Source organism: Otolemur garnettii, unplaced genomic scaffold (assembly GCF_000181295.1).
Source record: "Otolemur garnettii isolate 467f Iridium unplaced genomic scaffold, OtoGar3 scaffold00041, whole genome shotgun sequence".
NCBI classification, from domain to species: Eukaryota; Metazoa; Chordata; class Mammalia; order Primates; family Galagidae; genus Otolemur; species Otolemur garnettii.
Window position 1 is genome coordinate 13,351,702 of NW_003852436.1, and position 19,307 is coordinate 13,371,008.

Here is a 19,307-nt window from a genome sequence, read left to right on the forward strand (position 1 = left end):
TTTTTTAATTCCAACATCATTACGTTGTTTCTTGGGTATCCCCCTCTATTACTATCTTTTTAACAAGGCAAATGGAGTAAGGTGGCAATTTCTTTAGTTGAGGGAAAAGTCTTAAGTCTCTTTGCTGTCTGGATGGGGAGGTTATGTATTACTCAAATGGGGTGGGTATATACATAGGTACACATCAGGGATGGTTGTGAAAGAAGTAATTGGAGAATCACTTTTCTCGACATCTACACTTAATCTTTAAAAAATGTAATCTACCGTAAAGTGCAAAGAGTAAAGCTGAGTTTAGAAAAATAGACATGGATTTAGAAATATTCAAAATGGACTTTGTGGCAGATTCAATATTACAAATTCATAGATACTTAAGCAGTGTGAAACCCAGTAAGTAATTAATGGACATACCACAAAGAGGTCCCGGTTACTGTGCTTTGTGTTGGACATGATATGAGAACAAGAGAGTGAAATCTCAGAGACTTAGGAAATGTCAGATATTTAAGGACTCAAGAAGTATAATAGAAGAACGTACCCTTGAAGACACCTCCATCTTACAAAAAGGAATGTCTTTAATTTATGGAGTTGTGAGAAATAAAACAAGAATTCTTATGCTTATAAAGGCTAAGGTGATTGGATGGAAAAGAGTAGAACTCAGTAATTATCATTGTAGCAGCTCTAACTTGAACTAGGAAAATAGTTGTTCAATTTGGACTGTTTCTCGATCTGTTAATCAAGATATACATGCTGTCTATTTTTTTGTATAGTATTTGAAAATAATAAAAATTCTATGATTTGGGAAAAAAAGAATGTTTGGGGCACATAAGCAAGATAGACCAAGATCCCTGTCCTAGTGGGCCTTCCTGTCTACTAGGGTGTGGGGAAGAGACAGTAACCCAAACAGAAGACCTAAGCTTTGTGGATGCTGGAAGGTGACATGTAGCATGGAAAATACTGAATCAATAGGGCAAGGAAAGAGAGGATGAGGATTGTGGGGTAGGGCTTAGTTGTAAACAAGGAGCTGAGGCTCATTAAGAGCATGAGATTTTACAGCAATTTGAGGAAGGTGAGGGAGTTTGCTGGTGAGGCTCTCTGCTGAAGAATGTTCTGGACAGAGAACAGCCACTGCAGAGGCCTTTAAAGTGGAACCATATACCTGGAGCATTCACAGTGCAGCCAGAAGAAAGACCCTTGAAGTGAGAGTAGATGTGTACCAAATGGGGAGGGGGTAGAGGTGGTGAGGTCTTGGGTGGGGTACTGTGTGAGACTTTGTCCTGGTGGGGATTTTGAGCAGAGAATTGACACCATCGGAACTAGGTTTAAGAGGCCATGCTGGTAGTACCGAGCCTGGGCTGCAGAGAGACCAGAGGGGCCCTTGCAGCCACTAATCAAGAGCTTGAGGGAGATGGTGACGTTTGGACCAGCTATGGCAGTGGGTGTAGTAAAGTTCTGGTTGCTTTGAAAGCAGAGCTTGTGGGATCTGACCTATAGGATGTGGGCTGTGAGATGAACTGTCCAGGAGGGCTCCAAGGTTACTGGCTTGAACAACCCAGTGGAGGTGGCTATGGTCAGACAGCTGTTGAGTTTGAGCTTGCTTTTAGACATCCAGAGAATAGACCTTCCTATGGCCCTTGAGCTTTCTAAAAAGCTCACCCCGTGAACATTTTTAATATCCTCAGAAGTTCCGAACCATGTAACAATTTTGGAAAATCGGGGAAAGGGAAATGGGACTGATACTTTACTCATCCTAGCACTGCTGTTGGTGTTTTGGTAATTTCCTTCTCATTTTCTTCTCTCTCTCTCTCTCTGTGTATATATAGTTGTAATCCCAACAGTTTTGTCTCCTTTTGTCATGGCAACATTTTTTTTTCATGTTGCTATTACAATCTTCAAACCACAATTTTTGTTGGTGAGCTCTGCTTCTTTGGAATGGGTGTTTACTGGAGTAGATGAAGCCACCTTGCTACCAGCTGATCTTTGCTTTCTCCTGGCTCCCTGCACACTGCAAGGTTTCATGCTGTGCTCTGTCTAGGGATGCAAAGTGCTGGAAGGAGAAGGGAAGTAAGTGGTTAGACAGAGGTGGGCTGGACACCAAACTCAGGAGCTAGATGGGAGGACCGAGGGGTTGAAGGCCCGTGTAAGGGGGGCCATTGCTCCTGGGATTGAAGGACCGCAGAGGGCTGTTCTTTCTTTTGTGACATCTTCAGTGGTGATAACACTCCAGTGCCTCAGGGATTTGAAAGAAAAATTACAATTTAAAAGGAAAACCCTTGGTGCATGATTTGCATATGAGTGGCTTCTATATAATTAAGAACAATTAAATTCCCGGGGCTGAATTGAAAGGGAGGCTCCTGCAACTTTTGCTGCTGTTGCCAGGGAGTACAGGCCTGGAGCTGTCAGCTCCCTGGGATTGAGTTGGAGACATCCCGCCCACCTCCCACAACCTGCAAGTTAAATTGTGAAACAGATACTTTCTAGCCTTCCTTTGGTTTGCTTCTGTAGAATCCAAGGAAATCAGAACATGAAACCTGCTCTTTTGCTTTTCTGCTGACTTCAGTGTGGACTGTCCTCACCAAGGGCAAACACTGTGCTGGATGCTTTGCAAAGCCTTTTACAGACACAATTCATTTAATGCCCCCAGTGGATTTAAGGGGGTCTTACCTCAGTTTTATAATAGTGGAAACTGAAATTCCGATCACAGAACATTAGTGATACCCTGTGTTCATCTTTCTTTTTTTTTTTTTTTTTTTTTTTTTTGAGACAGAGCCTCAAGCTGTCCCCCTGGGCAGAGTGCCGTGGCATTACAGCTCACAGCAACCTCCAGCTCCTGGGCTCAAGCGAGTCTCCTGCCTCCGCCTCCCAAGTAGCTGGGACCACAGGCGCCCGCCACAACGCCCGGCTATTTTTTGGTTGCAGCCGTCATTGTTGTTTGGCGGGTCCGGGCTGGGGATTCGAACCCGCCACCTTAGGTGTACGTGGCTGGCGCCTTAGCCGGTTGAGCTATAGGCGTCGAGCCTGTTCATCTTTCTAGTTACCTCCACCTTGGTGGGTCAACCTCTGACCAGGATCCAGTTAGCCTATAAGAATTTAGCCAATCTGGCTCAGTGCCAGCCACATACACCGAGGCTGGCAAATTCTAACATGGCCCAGGCCAGCTAAACAACCATGGCAACTGCAATGAAAAATAGCTAGGTGTTGTGGCGGGCCCCTGTAGTCCCAGGTACTTGGAAGGCTGAAGCACGAGAATCTCTTAAGCCCAAGAGTTGGAGGTTGCTGTGAGCTGTGACCCATGACACTCTACCAAGGGTGGGTTCAAACCTGGCCCCAGCTGAACTGCAACCAAAAAATAGCCAGGCGTTGTGGTGGGCACCTGTAGTCCCAGCTACTCTGAAGGCTGAGGCAAGAGAATTGCTTAAGCCCAGGAGTTGGAGGTTGCTGTGAGCTGTGTGACGCCACGTCATGCTACCAAGGGTGATATAGTAAGACTCTGTCTCTACAAAAATAAAGAAAAAAAAAGAATTTAGCTAGTTCGTTCTTTCTTTCCCTCCCCCCCTCCCTTCTTTCTTTCCTTTATTTTTTTATTTTAGAGACAGGGTCTCTCTCTGTTGCCCAGGCTGAAATACAGTGGTGTCGTCATAGCTCACAACAACCTGGAACTCCTGGGCTCAAGAGGTCCCCTTGCCTCAGCCTTTGGGTTATCTGGGACCCACAGGCACGTGCCACCACATATAGCTGATTTTTCTATTTTTTGTGGACTGGGTCTTGGTCCTCAAGCCTTGGCCTCACAATGTGTTAGGATTACAGGTGTTAGAAGAAATGAATTTTGGTGGGATTTGGCATTTCTACTTTTACAGTGTACGTTTAGCTACTAAATAGCTTAAAATATCATATATGAACTTTGAAAAACGGCTAGCTTACTTTCAGGAAACAAGTATCAAAATTTTAATGGACAGTTAATGAACGCTTTGAGATCTAAGAGTTGGTGAGTTGGTTTTCTAAAAATAAACTACAGTCTTGCACAAATGTGCTTTGTCCACTGTGATCAAAGAGGAAATCATCCTTCATCTGGGTGAATTTCTGCTTTGGCCTCCTTTTTATGTATAGCATCTGGCAAATTCTGTTAATGCTGGAGACATCTGATACTGAATCACTTTCATACTGACTTCTAGAGCTGAAAGGTAATGTCAAGTGGACTTTGTATTTTGCAGATTTTAAAAATCATATTTAATTATTTAAACACATAGTGGACTGACTTACCCGAGAGTCTAGGAAAGATGTCAAAAGTTTAAACCATGGAGGACAAGCCATGAGTTGCAGTAGGGAGAAAGTTGGAACAGGGGTTAGGGGAGCATGAGCTAGCCTATTCTTCTGTAGGTTTTTTTTTTTTTTAATTGCTGGGGATTCATTGACTTCTATAGGTTTTTATAAAGTCATTAAACCACTTGGTTAAAGGAGGTCTTTATAATGTGGAATGTGGTATGACTAAATATATACACATAATACCATATTTTAAAATTCTTTGAATTGCAAATGTAACGACTTTCTCCTGACAGTGAAACTAGTAAGCAAGGGATAGATTTGAGTGGTGTGAAATCCCTGGAGGCTCTCAGCATTGGTTGCACAGGAGTTAAGGAAGACACAGGAATCAGTGTAATTCAGCTGGACAAGGGGGTTGAGGCCCTCCCCAATATGGGAACACAGTACAGCAAACTGGTGGGGAGTTTGAAGCACGATGTTGAACTTCACTTTGGATTCCTTTTGGAGGTGCCTCTGGGCCATCCACTGATGGCTTCTGGTGAGGATGGAAACACCAGTCAGGAGCTCAGTGGAGGAGTTGAGGCCACAGATACACAGGCTTGGGAAATGAATCAGTCAAACCACAGAAACCAACTCTGGCTGATTTAAGCAGAAAAAGAATTTATTGAAAAGAAGTTGGGTAGCTGACAAAATCTCTAGGAAGACTCAAGAACCAGGCTGAGAAAACGCACCAGGGGACTGGTAAAGAGGGGACTTAGCTAGAACCACAGCCAAACTTATGCCATGGAAATAGACTTCAGAGGACCCCTACCCAACCACTCCCCCTGTAGTGCTGGTGGGGTAGCCCCCAGGATGAATTCTCTACTTTCCCTCCTTCCGGGGCCTTGGCGCCTGGGGCCTCAGGCGGGTGAAACTGGAGAAGTCTAGGTCACCTGCCAGCATCCTAGCCGCAAGCAGGGCTAGTGAAACGAGTACCGGGCCCTTTCCCAATCCAGAAGGGGTGATAGTGGGAAATCTACACATGGAGTAAGGAAGATGCTGAACAGCCACAGAAACGACAAATGTCTGTGGGGGCTTGCCAGTCCATGATGGGGGAGCCTAGTTGATGTGTGTGATCGGCCAGAGTGAGAAGAGAACGGAGAAATATTCGAAGCAATGGCAGCATGGGAGAGGACAGAGGGAGAGGGGGAAGGAAAAGTGGGGAGATTTTCTGGAGACTGAGGGACGATGGTTCAAGGGACAGTAGCCAGTGGAGAGGTCAAGTGAGCTCAGTACCTGGCTTCACAGCTTGTGGTGATTGGTGACCATTGGATGGGCCATGCTGGGGGAGTGAGAGGGCTGGTGCCAGAGAGCATCTGGGTGGGGCAGGGTATGGGAAGGGCACAGAGGGGCTGTGAATGTGAGTTTCTTTCCCATTCAGCCACCCAGAGCTGCATGGGCTTCCAGCAGCTATTCAAACCCCCAGAGCATCTCTGTTTATATGTGAAAATATGGTGATAATAGAATCCATGCCAGGTTCTTAGGATTGATTACATGTGATAATAAAGTGCTTGGCACAGCATCTGGTACACCCTAAGTGCTCAAGTTAGTGCATTTGCGAGGCCAGGCACAGTGGCTCACAGTAATCCCAGCACTCTGGGATGCCAGGCGGGCAGATTGCTTGAGCTGAGGAGTTGGAGACCAGCCTGAGCAAGAGAGAGAGACCCCATTTTTACTAAAGACAGAAAAGCTAGCAGGGCTTTGTGGAGGGCATCTGTAGTCCCAGCTGCTCGGGAGGCTGAGGCAAGAGGATTGCTCAAGCCCAGAAGTTCAGTGTTGCTGTGAGTCTAACCCAGGGCAAGGGTGACAGACTCTGTCTTCCCCCCCCCAAAAAAAAATATATATATATATACATATTTAATTCAGGTTATATATAAAACCCTCCAGTGATTTCCTATACAATTAGTATAAAATCCAAACTTGGGTTCTCACCCTGTGCTTGCTGTCACCAGCAGTTGGCTATAGAGGGAAGGAGAGGGCTTGACGCAGCTTGGAAAGAGGATCTTTTCTTACTTTAGCAGGACGTGAGTCTCTTAAAGTATAAGTGGAAGAGAGAGCACATGGAGGACTTTTGTTGTTGCCTTGGGTAGGCCTGGCCATCTAAAGGCGTGCTGCTGGGAACCCCAGGCACACATACCACCTTCCCGGTGGGTGAGAGTGCCTCTGGCAGATCGATGTGGGTATTGCTCAGAGGTCTTCCAGTGTTTAGTTGTTAATTCTTTGACCTTGAAGCCAAAAGCTTTCTACAGTGTAAGAAACTATAGGAAAATCACATCCTTCCAAATGATTTTTTTCTCTCTGTGGGATTTTAATGGGGAAAAATACTAGTTTCTGCCATTTGTACAAATGGTTCTTTGCAGGTAGTTAAGTGGCCAGGAAGAATGGCAGTTCTAACTTAAGTAGCAATACCCGTGTCTTTTGTATTTTTTCCTATCAGTAAACATCTGGGGAGAAGTATTTTTGAATTAAACAGAAAAACAGAAGAAAAAAAACCAATTTGTACTAAGATTATGGTGTAGTAGGTGGGGCCCAGAGGCTTACACCTGTAATCCTAGCACTCTGGGGGCCGAGGGAGGTGGATTGCCTGAGCTCACAGGTTTGAGACCAGCCTGAGTCAAAGCAAACCCTCATCTGTGGCGGGCGCCTGTAGTCCCAGCTACTTGGGAGGCTGAGGCAAGAGAATCTTTTGAGCCCAAGAGTTTGAGGTTGCTGTAAGCTGTGATGCCACGACACTCTGCTGAGGGCGACAAATTGAGACTCTTGTCTCAAAAAAAAAAAAAAGATGTAGACTTTTATAACTTGTGTAGTTATATAACTTATTTAATAAATCATGTAACTGAGGCTGTTTGTTTTTCAGTGAAGGCCCAGAAGCCCAGTGCCTTGCCCTTAGATCACAGGAGTCTCCAGGCAGCACTGGTGCTGAGAACTGGCAGGGAGGCTCTGCCCTGGAGTGGCTAGGGTAATTATCAGCATGCATTGGTTTAGACTCCCCCTAAGCAGGAGCTTTTTATATTTGTGCAAAGATCGAGTTGAGGTCCAGTTGCATGACAAAAAGTACTAATTTTCGCTAAGCGCCCTGTGGTTAGTAGCTGAGTCCTAGAAATAACCTGTTTCTTGCTCTGGGGAAGATAAGCAATGGCTAAGTATCCCACTGGACATACTTTATGGAAGAGTGGGACCAGGAGGTTAACACTTGAACCCCTACTGTCATGGAGTCCACAGGTCTCTTAGCACTTCCAGCTCTGGGGTCTCACATTGCTGTGACTAATGAGAACAGTTCTGTATCTCATTAGCACACCATACTCCTGGAACGCTTCAGAGTCTGGACACAATAGCATTATTTTGGTGTGATATGCTTCTGCCTGTTTTGAGGTGGAGGGGGTTTATGAAATGGGTAGGAAGCTTTTCCTATAGTCCATGCAACTTTTTTGGCCTGTACCTGGTGGCCAAAGCTGTGGTGTTTATGCCGTAAACATTTTTTTTCCCTTTGTAACATACTGTTTTCTCCAGGTGTTGGAAGAGTTTGCATCTGAAAGGCAGCTAACTGTAGATGTTGAGGTGTCTGGAGATGGATGAAAACTAGTTAATTGAGGAATATGGGCAACCAGACAGTGCTGCCTCTGCCAGGCAGTCACTGCTGTGCCTGAGATTCCTGTTAGGAGGTGAAAGTATTTATAACCTCCTATCTGAAAAGGGCAGGCCTTCTTCTGAAGCATCACAGTGCCCTCCAGGAATTGGTTAAACCCTTAAGAGTAGGGTCATCACACCTACTGGTTTCCCCTCCCTGCCCCACCCTAAGCAGCAGAGCCGTCCCTGTGGCTGCTATGGGCCTCCCTCCGCCCTCCTCATACCCCCTTCCCTGCCTGTCCCCTACGCTCCCACACATAGAGCCCACAGGCCAGCCACTTACTTTGCTCACATGGGGCTCTCCAGCATGGCCCCTACTTTCCTCAGCTTTTCCATTTTTGTTCATGCCCTTAGCCTTGGTAAAAGTGGCTCCTGTTCATCGTCCATCCCTGGTTGGCGTTTGTCGAGGCCCACTAAATAGTCCTGCACTCCAAAGCCTTTGCTTGTCCTCCCTCTTCTTGCGCTGAACTCTCTTGATCTTTGAGTTTTGCTTGTTGGATCTTAGACCTGAGGGGGAGAGTCTTCCCTGAACTGGCCACCTAACCCAGGGCAGCCAAGCCTTGCTAAGCCGCCAAAAGCTATGAGGCTGGGTCTGGAATCCCTGGGCCCTGCTGCTCACTCTGGAGAGATGGAACATCCTCTTTGAAATGATCAGATAGCACATGTGAACAGCCGGAACAGTTGATCACAGTTAATTCATTTCTACAATCTAAGTTACTGGACCCATAGTTCCAAAGGGTGTGTCTGATATCAGCAGATAGATTTAATTTTCCTAGGAATAAGGAATCTGGGCATCCACTTGCTTTTCTAAGAATCTTGGAGGCATGCAGTATGACTCACTCATTTTGCCAGAGAAGAAACTAAAGCCCTGTGTCACATGGGAGCTCACACTCACAGCTGGGACCCGACCCAGGGTCTTCTCATTTCCAGTGAAATTTCTTTTGAAAAGTACTAACCACCGTTTCCAGCTGTTTCTTTGTTTTATGTATGTTTAATAGAAAAATGTGGCCAAAGTTTTAAAAGAAAAGAGATAAAAAAGCCAGGTAATCTTAGGCAAAGATAAATGTTTTTGCAAAATAATGTGTGTGAATATCTTTGTCCACATGTCCTGCTGCTGAGAAAGCTCAGCTTTTTGCAGGTAGACTGAGAGTGGGTAGAGCAGGTCCTTGTAAATGAGAGCTCCCTTAACACAGATTACTCTCAGATTTATTTTTATTCTAGTCCTATCTCCTGTTATAAAAGCAGATGGCCCCCTTTTTATTTTTCTTTTTTTCTTTCTTTTTTTTTTTTTTTGATAGCCTCAAGCTGTCACCCTGGGTAGAGTGCTGTGGCATTGTACCTCACAGCAACCTCCAACTCCTGGGCTTACTTGCCTCAGCCTTCCACGTAGCTGGGACTATGGGTGCCTGCCACAATGCCCAGCTATTTTTTGGTTGTAGTTGTTGTCATTGTTTGGTAGGCCCGGGCTGGATTCGAACCTGCCAGCTCTGATGTATATGATTGGTGCCTTAGCTGCTTGAGCTACAGGCTCCTATTTTTCTTTCTTAATTAAGAACTTTTAATTATCTTACAGAAAGTCTCTTTCACCTTTTCTCCTCTGTGAGAGGGGCTGTTCTCTTTGTTCTTCTTAAATAAAATTTGTCTTTGTTACCCTGAGAAAAAAATTACCTTACAGAAAGAGAAATAGTAACATTTAAAAATATGTGGCATACATTTATAATTGATGTTTAAAAGAAATGTGTGTCTATTTGATGCCAGATGTGGGGAGTTCTAAGAGGAAATGAGGCCGGGTGGACTTTGACATAAATAAATCATTTGTGTTATTAAGAGTGAATGTGAAAAGGTAAAATGTGAAATGCTGGGTCTTGAAAGAAAAGGGAAAAGGGAAGAAGTTTTGTCTTCTATCCCTGTGGTTCTTAAGACTAAGTTATTCCTCTGACATTGTTGTTTTGAAAACTTTGCATTTTAAACGAAATATTATTTCTTATCTAGCCCTGATATTTGGGAAATTTTTGAGGTCATAGTGGACTAAACTTTGGTGGTTTGTTGTCACTTCCAAACCCGTCTTTTTAACAAATAGATTTTTTTGAGACAGTCTCACTCAGTCACCCAGGGTGGAGTGCTGTGGTGTCATCATAGCTCATAGCAACCTCAAAGTCTTGGGCTCAAGCTATCCTCTTTTTTTTTTTTTTTGAGACAGAGTCTCACTATGTTCTCTCAGTAAAGTGCTATGGCATCATAGCTCACAGCAACCTCAAACTCTTGGGCTTGAGAGATTCTCTTGCCTCAGCCTCCCAAGTAGCTGGGACTACAGGTGCCCACAACAATGCCTGGCTATATATTTTTTGCAGTGTTGTTTAGCAGGCGAGGACTGGGTTTGAACACCTCTCCCTCTATATGTGGCTGGCACCCCAACCACTTGAGCTACAGGCACTGAGCCTCAAGTGATCCTCTTGCCTCAGTCTCCCAAGTAGCTGGGACTACAGGCATGAGCCAGTATACCCAGCTAGTTTTTCTATTTTGGGTAGAGACCGGGTCTTGCTCTTGCTCAGGCTGGCTTTAAACTCCTGAGCTCTATCAATCCACCTGCCTCAGAATCATAAGCATGATCCACCATGCCTGGACTTTTAAACAGATATTTAAGGGCACATATGTATGTGAATATTCTTCAGATTAATGCCTGTGTGTAAAATAGTTTTCCCTATAAGAACTAACTTTTAAATTTATATAGTGATGTTAAATCTCCTTGTAACTTGACACAATCTTTTCTAAATTGTAAAGTCAAGTTAGGTGAAATCAACTAACGAAAAAGACTTTGTTTTATGACTTTTAGGGAAAAACATTGGCACGGTTTTATTTCTTCATTTGGGATCAAAAATAGAGTTTTCTTTGAAGTTAAATTTTGGCTATTTGTACCATATTACTTTAGGTTGAGCCCTAAATGTCTGATTTTTATTGGGTGTGTAAAACTTTCTGATTGTGGGATTTAAAAATCTCTTAGGAGGATATGAGACCGCCTGGGTTTATATTTCATTTATTCTATTCAGAGCTAATTACTCCTATTTCATTTGGGACTTTTCATTCCAGAGGTCAACTTTGACTTTAAGCTCATTTGGCTTCTCCATCTGTTCTCTCTGCTCTTCTTGTTAGATGAGTGGCATCCTCTTAGTAATATGATCTACTTTTTATTGTACTTAACCTTGTGCCAGACACGAAGCAAAACCATCATCATTTTCTTTTATCCTAATAAGTACAAGGTAGATACCGATGTCATCTCCATTTTACGAATAACAAAGCAGCTCACCCATTCAGGACTAGAAAGTGATGGCCTTGGGTCTAGAGTCTAAGTTGGTCTGGCCTCTCTGCAGTCTGTGACCTCACCAGCAGACTGCACTGGTTCCTTGGGTAGGTTGCGTGATGCTTAAAGTTGACAGATAGATATTGGAATTTGGGCCTCTTAGTAGCTGTGTGACCTTGGGTGAATTTCTTAAATTCCCCATCCCTTGTCTATTCATCTGGAAGTTGTTTGTAAAAATCTGATGGCAGTGCAGGCCCCAGTGGCTTCATGGATAAGGCACTGGCCTCCTAAAATCTGACGGAAATTTACTTTTCAGTGCACAAGACAAGGGGGAAGACAGTCATTAATTATTTTACTCATTACTTGAACAGCAGTCTGGCTTTTCTAAAGAGAATTTTTGGTTTGTGAATTTCCCTATTTCCTTTTTCTTGAGTGCTGAGCCCTGGCCAGTGGGTCTAGAGTGGGACAACCCTGCTGAACCTGCTGTTGTGCCTCTTCACCTCCGTAGCCTCCTGTGTTTCTTCAGATCCTCTCTGGAGGCAGCTGCGTTTATTAGTGGCCGCCTTTGCAAGCAAGTTGTAGATTACTGTTGGCCTTTTGAGGTTTCTGGGAGCCCAGTCAATAGCGGACCTCTTCTCTCCCCATGCTCAAAACAAGTGGAGAAATTGACATGGATTAGGCAGCTGATGTTGGAGACAGAATAAAAGAGTCACAGATAGACAATAATGGAGAAAGGACTTTCAGGTAAGAGGCTAGACAAAGGGGAGCTTAGATAAAGGCAGAAAGTGGAGGGAGGGAAGAAGGTGGGATAACAGCTAGACCTCTACCTACAAGATGAGAAAAGTGGGACCTTGGAGTGGAACTTGCTGAAGATTACAAAGCTGCTTATTGACCAACAGGTTAAAAACTCAAATGTCCATGTCTGGCCCAGGCTGGAGAGGAGGTTGGTTGAGGGCCATTGGTTGAGAAGAGAAAATGGGAAGTTTCTGTTTTGGAAAGCTTGTTCCAGTCTTTGAAAACAGTTATGTGCATTACCGTTGGGAGTTTCTCTACTTACACAGTTTTGGATTATGTGGCTTTTGAAATATCATATGGAAGTTGATAGTTTTTTGATATGTGTGTATATATAGTATTTTTTTTTTTAAATAAGTACACTAAGAAAAAAAGATTTTCCCCAAATCAAGGGCTAACAAGCTGAACTTTAATAGTCCAGATCTCCCCAGTCACATAAACTCCAGGTACTCTTTTTCAATGCCTGATTTCAGTGCCTTATTTTCCTCAGTAGGGTCCTGTATCTTCTGTATTTTTAGATTTCTTATATTTCTTGCCATCTTAATAATAATGTCAGCATTTATGTTTTAGCAAATCACTCTAATTTTGTATACCCTTGGCACGCATGACTAGGCCTGATGTTTAAAAGCTGAAATAAGAAATATGACCTACCTGACACGGATTTTCAATAAGTGCATTTATATTGTTTTCCATCTTTATTATGTTTTTATTTCCACGTTTTCTTTGTATTTTTAAAACATATTTTCCTGTTATATTGATTTGTGGCTTTTGATTCTGAAGAAAAATGATATCCGTAATAATGATTAACAACTGTTGAAGAAAATGTAACTTGACCCTCCATGTGAGATATTATGTGATTATTATTCTTAAAAATACAGACTTGTTGATGGCCCCTATGCTATACTGCCTGTTTGCTGGTATGAGTGATCTAACAAATGTAGAGGCCAAAGTCTCCTTCCTTCCTGCTTAACTTTACTTGTGATGTCTTTTCTTGATTTAGGGTTTATGAAAATAGCCATGTTATTTTCATTCATCCAGAAATGAAGCCTGTTAAATTTATCCTCATTTTTGTCTGAACGCTTATAAGATCTGTACATTTACTATGGCACGATATTAACCATAATCTAAGGGTTTCTTAAATTTCACAACTCCTCTAAGTACTAGATTTCTAATAATTCAATTTAATCATTTAAAGTCCAGTCCAGATTCATCTATAAGGGTGTAAAGTTTTGCCTCATGCTCTGAGTGTCATTGGTTAAGTATATTGTTTGAACTTAGTATCCGGATTTTAACATTACAACCCAAGTTAATCTTTTTGCTTTTCCTTTTTTAGCTTCTCAGACAAATTGTTTAGTGGAAAAGGCTTACATTTTCAGCCGTCAGTCCTAGATTTTGGAATACAGTAAGTATCTTTCCTTTATAATTAAAAATAACGTTTTATTTGTACAATTTACTTTTAGGGTATTTTTGTGTAGATATATATGTACAATGTTAAATTTTAAATGTATTAATAATATGAAGAAGTATTGCTTCCTGGTACTTGCTAAAAGGAATGTTTTTGCGAAAAAGAATGGGTCAAAGTTACTTTAGTCCTTTCATTAGGTTTTTTTGGTTTTTGTTTTTAAAGATAGGATTTTTCTCTGTCATCCAGGCTGAAATACAAGTGGCGTGATCACAGCTTACTGCAACCTCGAGCTCCTAGACTAATGCAGGAGTTCGCCTTAGCTTCCTAAGTAGCTGGGACAAAAAGCATGTGTAGCACACTTGGCTAATTTTTTTTAAAACAACTTTTGGTAAAGATGGGGATTATACTATGTTGTCGAGACTAGTCTCAAGTTCCTGGTCTCATAAGATTTTCTGCTTGCAAAGTGCTGGGATTACAGGCACCAGCCACTATGCCCAGCTCTTTTCTTTAGTACCCCCACCAATATTACAAGATATCAAGTAACCCTTCTAGAGTTTGTTTGTTTGTTTGTTTTGAGACAGAGTCTTACTATGTAACATCACTGCAGACAGCAACCTCAAACTCTTGGGCTTAGCAGATTTTCTTGCCTCAGCCTCCTGAGTAGCTGGGACTACAGGCACCCGCCACAATGCTGGGGTATTTTTTTGTTGTAGTTCTCATTCTTTGGCAGGCCTGGGCCGGGTTCGAAGCTGCCAGTCCCGGTGTATGTGGCTGGTGCCCTACCTGCTGAGCTACAGGTGCTGAGCCCTTTCTTTAGTTTTTAATAAATATACCTTTTAATATTTTTTAGTAATTGGAATATAATAAGTCAGTGTTAAGTCTTTGCTTTTCTGAAACTAGATTATTTTATAGTAAAATAATAGTATTGATGGCTTCTGAAGAATTTTAAGCTAAATTGATTTACCCATTTATTTTTAGTTCTTGGTGTGCCTTCTGTATTCAAAATTGCACGGTACTTAGCAATTATTATGATTAAGACTTTCGAACCTCAAGTTAAGTGGGGAAGACAGCGTGTGAGTGGTAATAACTTGCAGTACCTAACATTAAGAACCGTGAAATGAAGGGAATGTGATCTGAGGTTGATCGAGGGCTTAATATGGGAACTTGGAGAAGTTAAGGAGAAGGGTCAAGCTGTGGCGAGGAGACTGTGTAAAGACTCATGTTATCTGTGATAAAGTTTGAAACTGAAAGTGTTAATGCAGCATTGGGAAGATGTCAGGAGTAAATGTTAACAGTGAGGTATGTAACAGCTCTGCTTGTTTCAATGACCTGAATATTCAATTTTATGAAGAGCTTTTTGAGTTATAAGTGATGTTTTAAGAATGAAGTGACCATGGTCATCAAAGGGCATGTGGGGTGGATTCCTGGTGGACACCTCCTTTTTTTGTGGATTATCTTCTTTGTATTTCCTCTGATCAGTAGAAGGTTAGAGCCCCAGGGAAGGAGAATGAACCTGGAGTTCAGTAGTACTTTACTGAGCCTTTTGAAGGAGATTCTGTAAAAGAAAGAGAAAAAACTTTGAAGGCAATTTGCTGACTTTACAAGATCCTAGGTTTCTGCTGCTTTTGAATTTTCATATTTTTACTCTTACATAAAGAAACTATTAGAAGCTGAATTTATCATAATCTCTCTGATTTCAAATTCTGACCGTATTTTGCTTTTGTAAAAAATCTTTATTGTACCAAGAAATTTTAACACAGGATCTAGTTTATAGATAGGGTAGATTATAAGATGGATAGGAGTAAGTATAGCTAGATTAGGGCAGTAATTCCAGTTCATAGGATCCCAGCTGTCTACTACATGTATTTTACTCTTAAGTAACATTAAAAAAAAAAATCCTATAATCAGTGCACATGGACGTATATATACAATCAGTCCTTAATATCCATAAGGACTTTGTTTTAGGACCCCCACAGATAGCAAAATCAGATAATGTGCAAATCTCTTGGTGTGGTATTTACACATAACCTACACACATCCTCCCCTGTCCTCTAGGTCGTGGCTAGAGTGTTTATACTACATAATGCAGTGCCAAATCCATATAGTTGTTACACGGCATTGCTTATATTTTTATTATTATATATTTTTGGTTTTTTGTCTTCTTAATATTTTTGATTGAGATAATTTGAACTACTAATACAGAACCTATGGATGTGGACTGCCAACTGTATACTGGCTACATACATTAATTAATGATTTATAGTAATTTCTGGTCCTGAAAGCTAGTCATGTTTAAAGTCTTTGATTTGAAAAGATTACTAATTTTTAGATTTGAATCACTTTTTGGATGATTTGGTTAGGCTTCTACAGTATGCAGTTCTCAAAGTATACTCATGTCGTGTTCTCACTTCATGTGAGTTTTATATCAGTTCTGAAAGGATTCTGAAGGCGGGCATTATCTGAGCGTGTGTGTATCATTTCCACATATCTCTGTATTGGAGCATGTTCTGCATACAAATGTGTTCATCATACATTTGTTTCCGAGAAGTAATGCAATTTGCCCAAGGTCACTTTACTAGGAGTGGTAGAATACATCTTCTGATTCCTAAGCTAGCATTCACTTTTCTTAGTGGGAACCAGGATATGGTTATGGGAATAAGTTATTTTGCTGAAGTTAAAAAAAAAATCTGAAAAATTAGTTGTTTAATCTTACTTCTAACAAATGGCATAAATCATAGGCATTAGAGTAAAACTTTTAGCCAGAGAGTTCTCCAGATTTCCTTGCTGTCCTAGTTCACCTTTTGCTGTTGTTTATTTCAGTGTTGACCTTGAGTATCCCTTGCCATAGCTTTGGGTTCCCTCTAGAATGCAAAATCAGGATCAAGTTACTCAGCTGCTTGCTGCTTGCTTCTTAGGGCTTCTTTTAAGGGTTAATAGTCTGCTGGTCCTGAAATTAAAAGTGTTCCTCATTCATAAGAAATTCTAATCATTCTTTCATAGTATTAAATTAATAGAGTATCTTCCAGTTGTCACTAGTGAAAGAAATTCATATCCTCATAACATGCTTAAAAATAGAATAAAAAAAATAGAACAAAAATAGCACATGGTAACTAGGTTCCTGCGAGCATTCTCTCTGAGGTCTGGTCAGGTTTCGGGTGGACGTTGCTCTGTCGCTTGGCAGTTCTGCAGTGTTATTTTCTAAAGTATTTCTCTGGTAGACATTTGTATTCTTTGAAACCAAAAGTCTTGTGTTTTGGTTATGTCAATGAGATATAAAGCTTGAGTATTAATAAGTATCAATGACTTTGATGATTGATTCATATCATTCACTTAAAATCTAAAACCACAGAAGTCTTTATTTGCTTACTTTAAAAGTGGGAAGAAAGGCAAATCTGAGCTCACTACTCTGAGGTAGGACTTACTGAGGTGACTCCGATGTCTACGGTAGTGTAAACAGCTTTTATTTTCCTTTCAAAAAATTGTATGTAAAAGCATTAAAAAAATCAAAGGTTTAATCACATTGATGTGCATTTTATTTGTACCTGGAAGTAAAGAATTTATGTTTTGAAATGTACATTGGATATTGTAAACTTTTTGTTAAGACTAGTAATTAGGAGTGAAAACTAAAGGGGACAATTCCAAGGATTTGATAATAAGCATTTTTGAAATCCCATTGTGTATAAGAGAAGCAACATGCATGTTAGTTTTTCCTCAAGCACACATTTTTAATAGCAGAAAAATGGGAATAAAATCAAAAACATAATGAGGTTTTTTGTTTGTTGGTTTGAATTAGAATACAGCTTTATTTCTGGGGCATACTGATGACAACTGTGTATTTGGGTCTTTGCCACTGAGGGTATTAAAATTTTTCCTGTAAAATATTTTACTAACTAGCACTCTGGGAGGCTGAGGCAGGTATATTGCCTGAGCTTATATAAGAGTTTGAGACTAGCCTGAGCAAGATTGAGACCCTGTCACTAAAAATGGCTGGGCCTTGTGCTGGGCACCTATAGTCCTAGCTACTGAGGAGGCTGAGGCAAGAGGATTGCCTGAGTCCAAGAGTTTGAGATTTCTGTGAGCTATGGAGGCCGCAGCACTCTACTGAGGGTAAAAAAGTGAGACTCTGTCTCAAAAAAAAAAAAAAAAATTTTTTTTTAAAATTTCACTGAAATCATGATTTCAGTGAAATTTTTGCTGCTGCCCTATTCATCATGACATAACTGAACTAGACAGACTTTGGTACTGGGTAGTAGGAGTGAGGGTTAAGTGAGTAGAGGAAACTCTGTGATTTTATTTTTCGAGACAGAGTTTCACTTTGTCACCCTGGGTAGAGTGCTGTAGTGTCATAGCTCACAGCAACCTCAAACTCTCGGTCGTCTTGAGCGATCCTCTTGCCTCAGCCTCCTGAGTAGCTGGGAATACAGGCACCTGATGTGACACCTGGCTAGAGAGGGAACGCTCTACGTGGCTCCTTTCCTCTGGTGGTTCCTTTGTCAGGGCTGGCACAGAAGGTGAAGAGTGCTGCTAAAAAGAATTAGCATTTAGGCCTTCATGAATTAGTGTATGTTTTTATTTTGAGGCTTGTGGAAGGTTTTTTATTTCGTTTTGTTTTGAGACAGAGTCTCACTATGTCGCCCTTGGTAGAGTGTTGTGGCATCACAGCTCACAGCAACCTTCAAACTCTTGGGCTTAAGCAATTCTCTTGCCTCAGCCTCCCATGTAGCTGGGACTACAGGCGCCCACCACAAGGCCTGGCTTTTTTTTTGTTTTTTTTTTTGGTTGTAGTCGTCATTGTTGTTTGGGAGGCGGGCCCAGGCTAGATTCGAACCTGCCAGCTCTGGTGTATGTGGCTGGTGCCCTAGCCACTGAACTATAGGCGCCAAGCCAGTTTGTGGAAGGTTTGAAATTATAGAGTATTTAAAACTTTTTGTAAGTGTATGTTTGTAGAGGGAGGAGCCAGAGCTTCCATCAGAGTTAAGGTTTATAATTTAAATAGATATGAACCAATGCCACCAGTGCTGCCAGGTTTTCATTTTTCTCAGAACAACCTTTAGCTACAGTTAAGTTTTCCTTCTATAAGACCTAATAAAATAAAGTCTGGTTATGAGTTGAAAATACATTCCTCCAAAAAGCCTCTTTAAATTTACTCAGAAAGCAAACCTTAAGAAAACTGGAGTTTTCTATGAGAACAATTTCTTATCTAAATATATTTTTGTTTGAATTAGACCCCCATGTGGGAGAAGTGTCAGTTAAGTGCCAATCTGTGCTTTTTTGCAAGCATTTAATGGCCTAGAAGTGTTGAATTCTTATCACAGGAACCATGAGGAACTTTATGCTACTGTGTGTTGGCATAAGTTTTATAAAAGAAAGTTGGTTTTTGTTTTATGATTTTTGACTGTCGTGGATGAAATGTTTTATTACCAACAGGATTTAGTAATTGTTTTTAACTTTGTGATACACATCAACAGCCTTCTGGATATGAAAATGCGTGTGTATATTGTATACGTACTATATAAATATGTATATGTGTCAGTACTGTTTACAACCTCACAGCACATTGGTTTTTTTCTGTCTCCCCTCTTAGGTTCTTGGGACATCCTGCAGCAAAGGTTCTCTATGCTTATAACCCTAGCAGGGATAGCGAGGTGGTGGTGAATTCAGTGTTTACAGCTGCTGGACACTTCCACGTACCTCCTGTTCCTTGCAGGGTGAGTGTTGATGTCCTCCTGGAAACTATGTGATGGCAGGCAGCCAGGTTTTCTTGCTTTCTTTGGCCTGGAGCTTTAACTTTCTGCTCCCTGTCTCCTCTTTCTCTGCTACCAAACCTTTTCCTTCTGTATGTTTGCTTTAGCATTTGCTTGTTCAGTTGTTCAATTTTTTTTTTTTTTTTTT

The 19,307-nt window shown here is 41.5% G+C and overlaps 1 protein-coding gene across 7 annotated transcripts in view; it reads left to right on the top strand.

Annotated features, from left to right (window-relative positions):
- TMEM131L (transmembrane 131 like) overlaps positions 1 to 19,307 on the top strand; it is a 185,707-nt gene that overhangs the window by 75,212 nt on the left and 91,188 nt on the right. For all 7 annotated transcript variants that reach the window (XM_023513471.1, XM_023513472.1, XM_023513473.1 and 4 more), the window contains 2 exons: positions 13,344 to 13,412; positions 19,000 to 19,123. In XM_023513471.1, the coding sequence (XP_023369239.1) occupies positions 13,344 to 13,412; positions 19,000 to 19,123 (193 nt within the window). The remainder of the gene's footprint in view (positions 1 to 13,343; positions 13,413 to 18,999; positions 19,124 to 19,307) is intronic.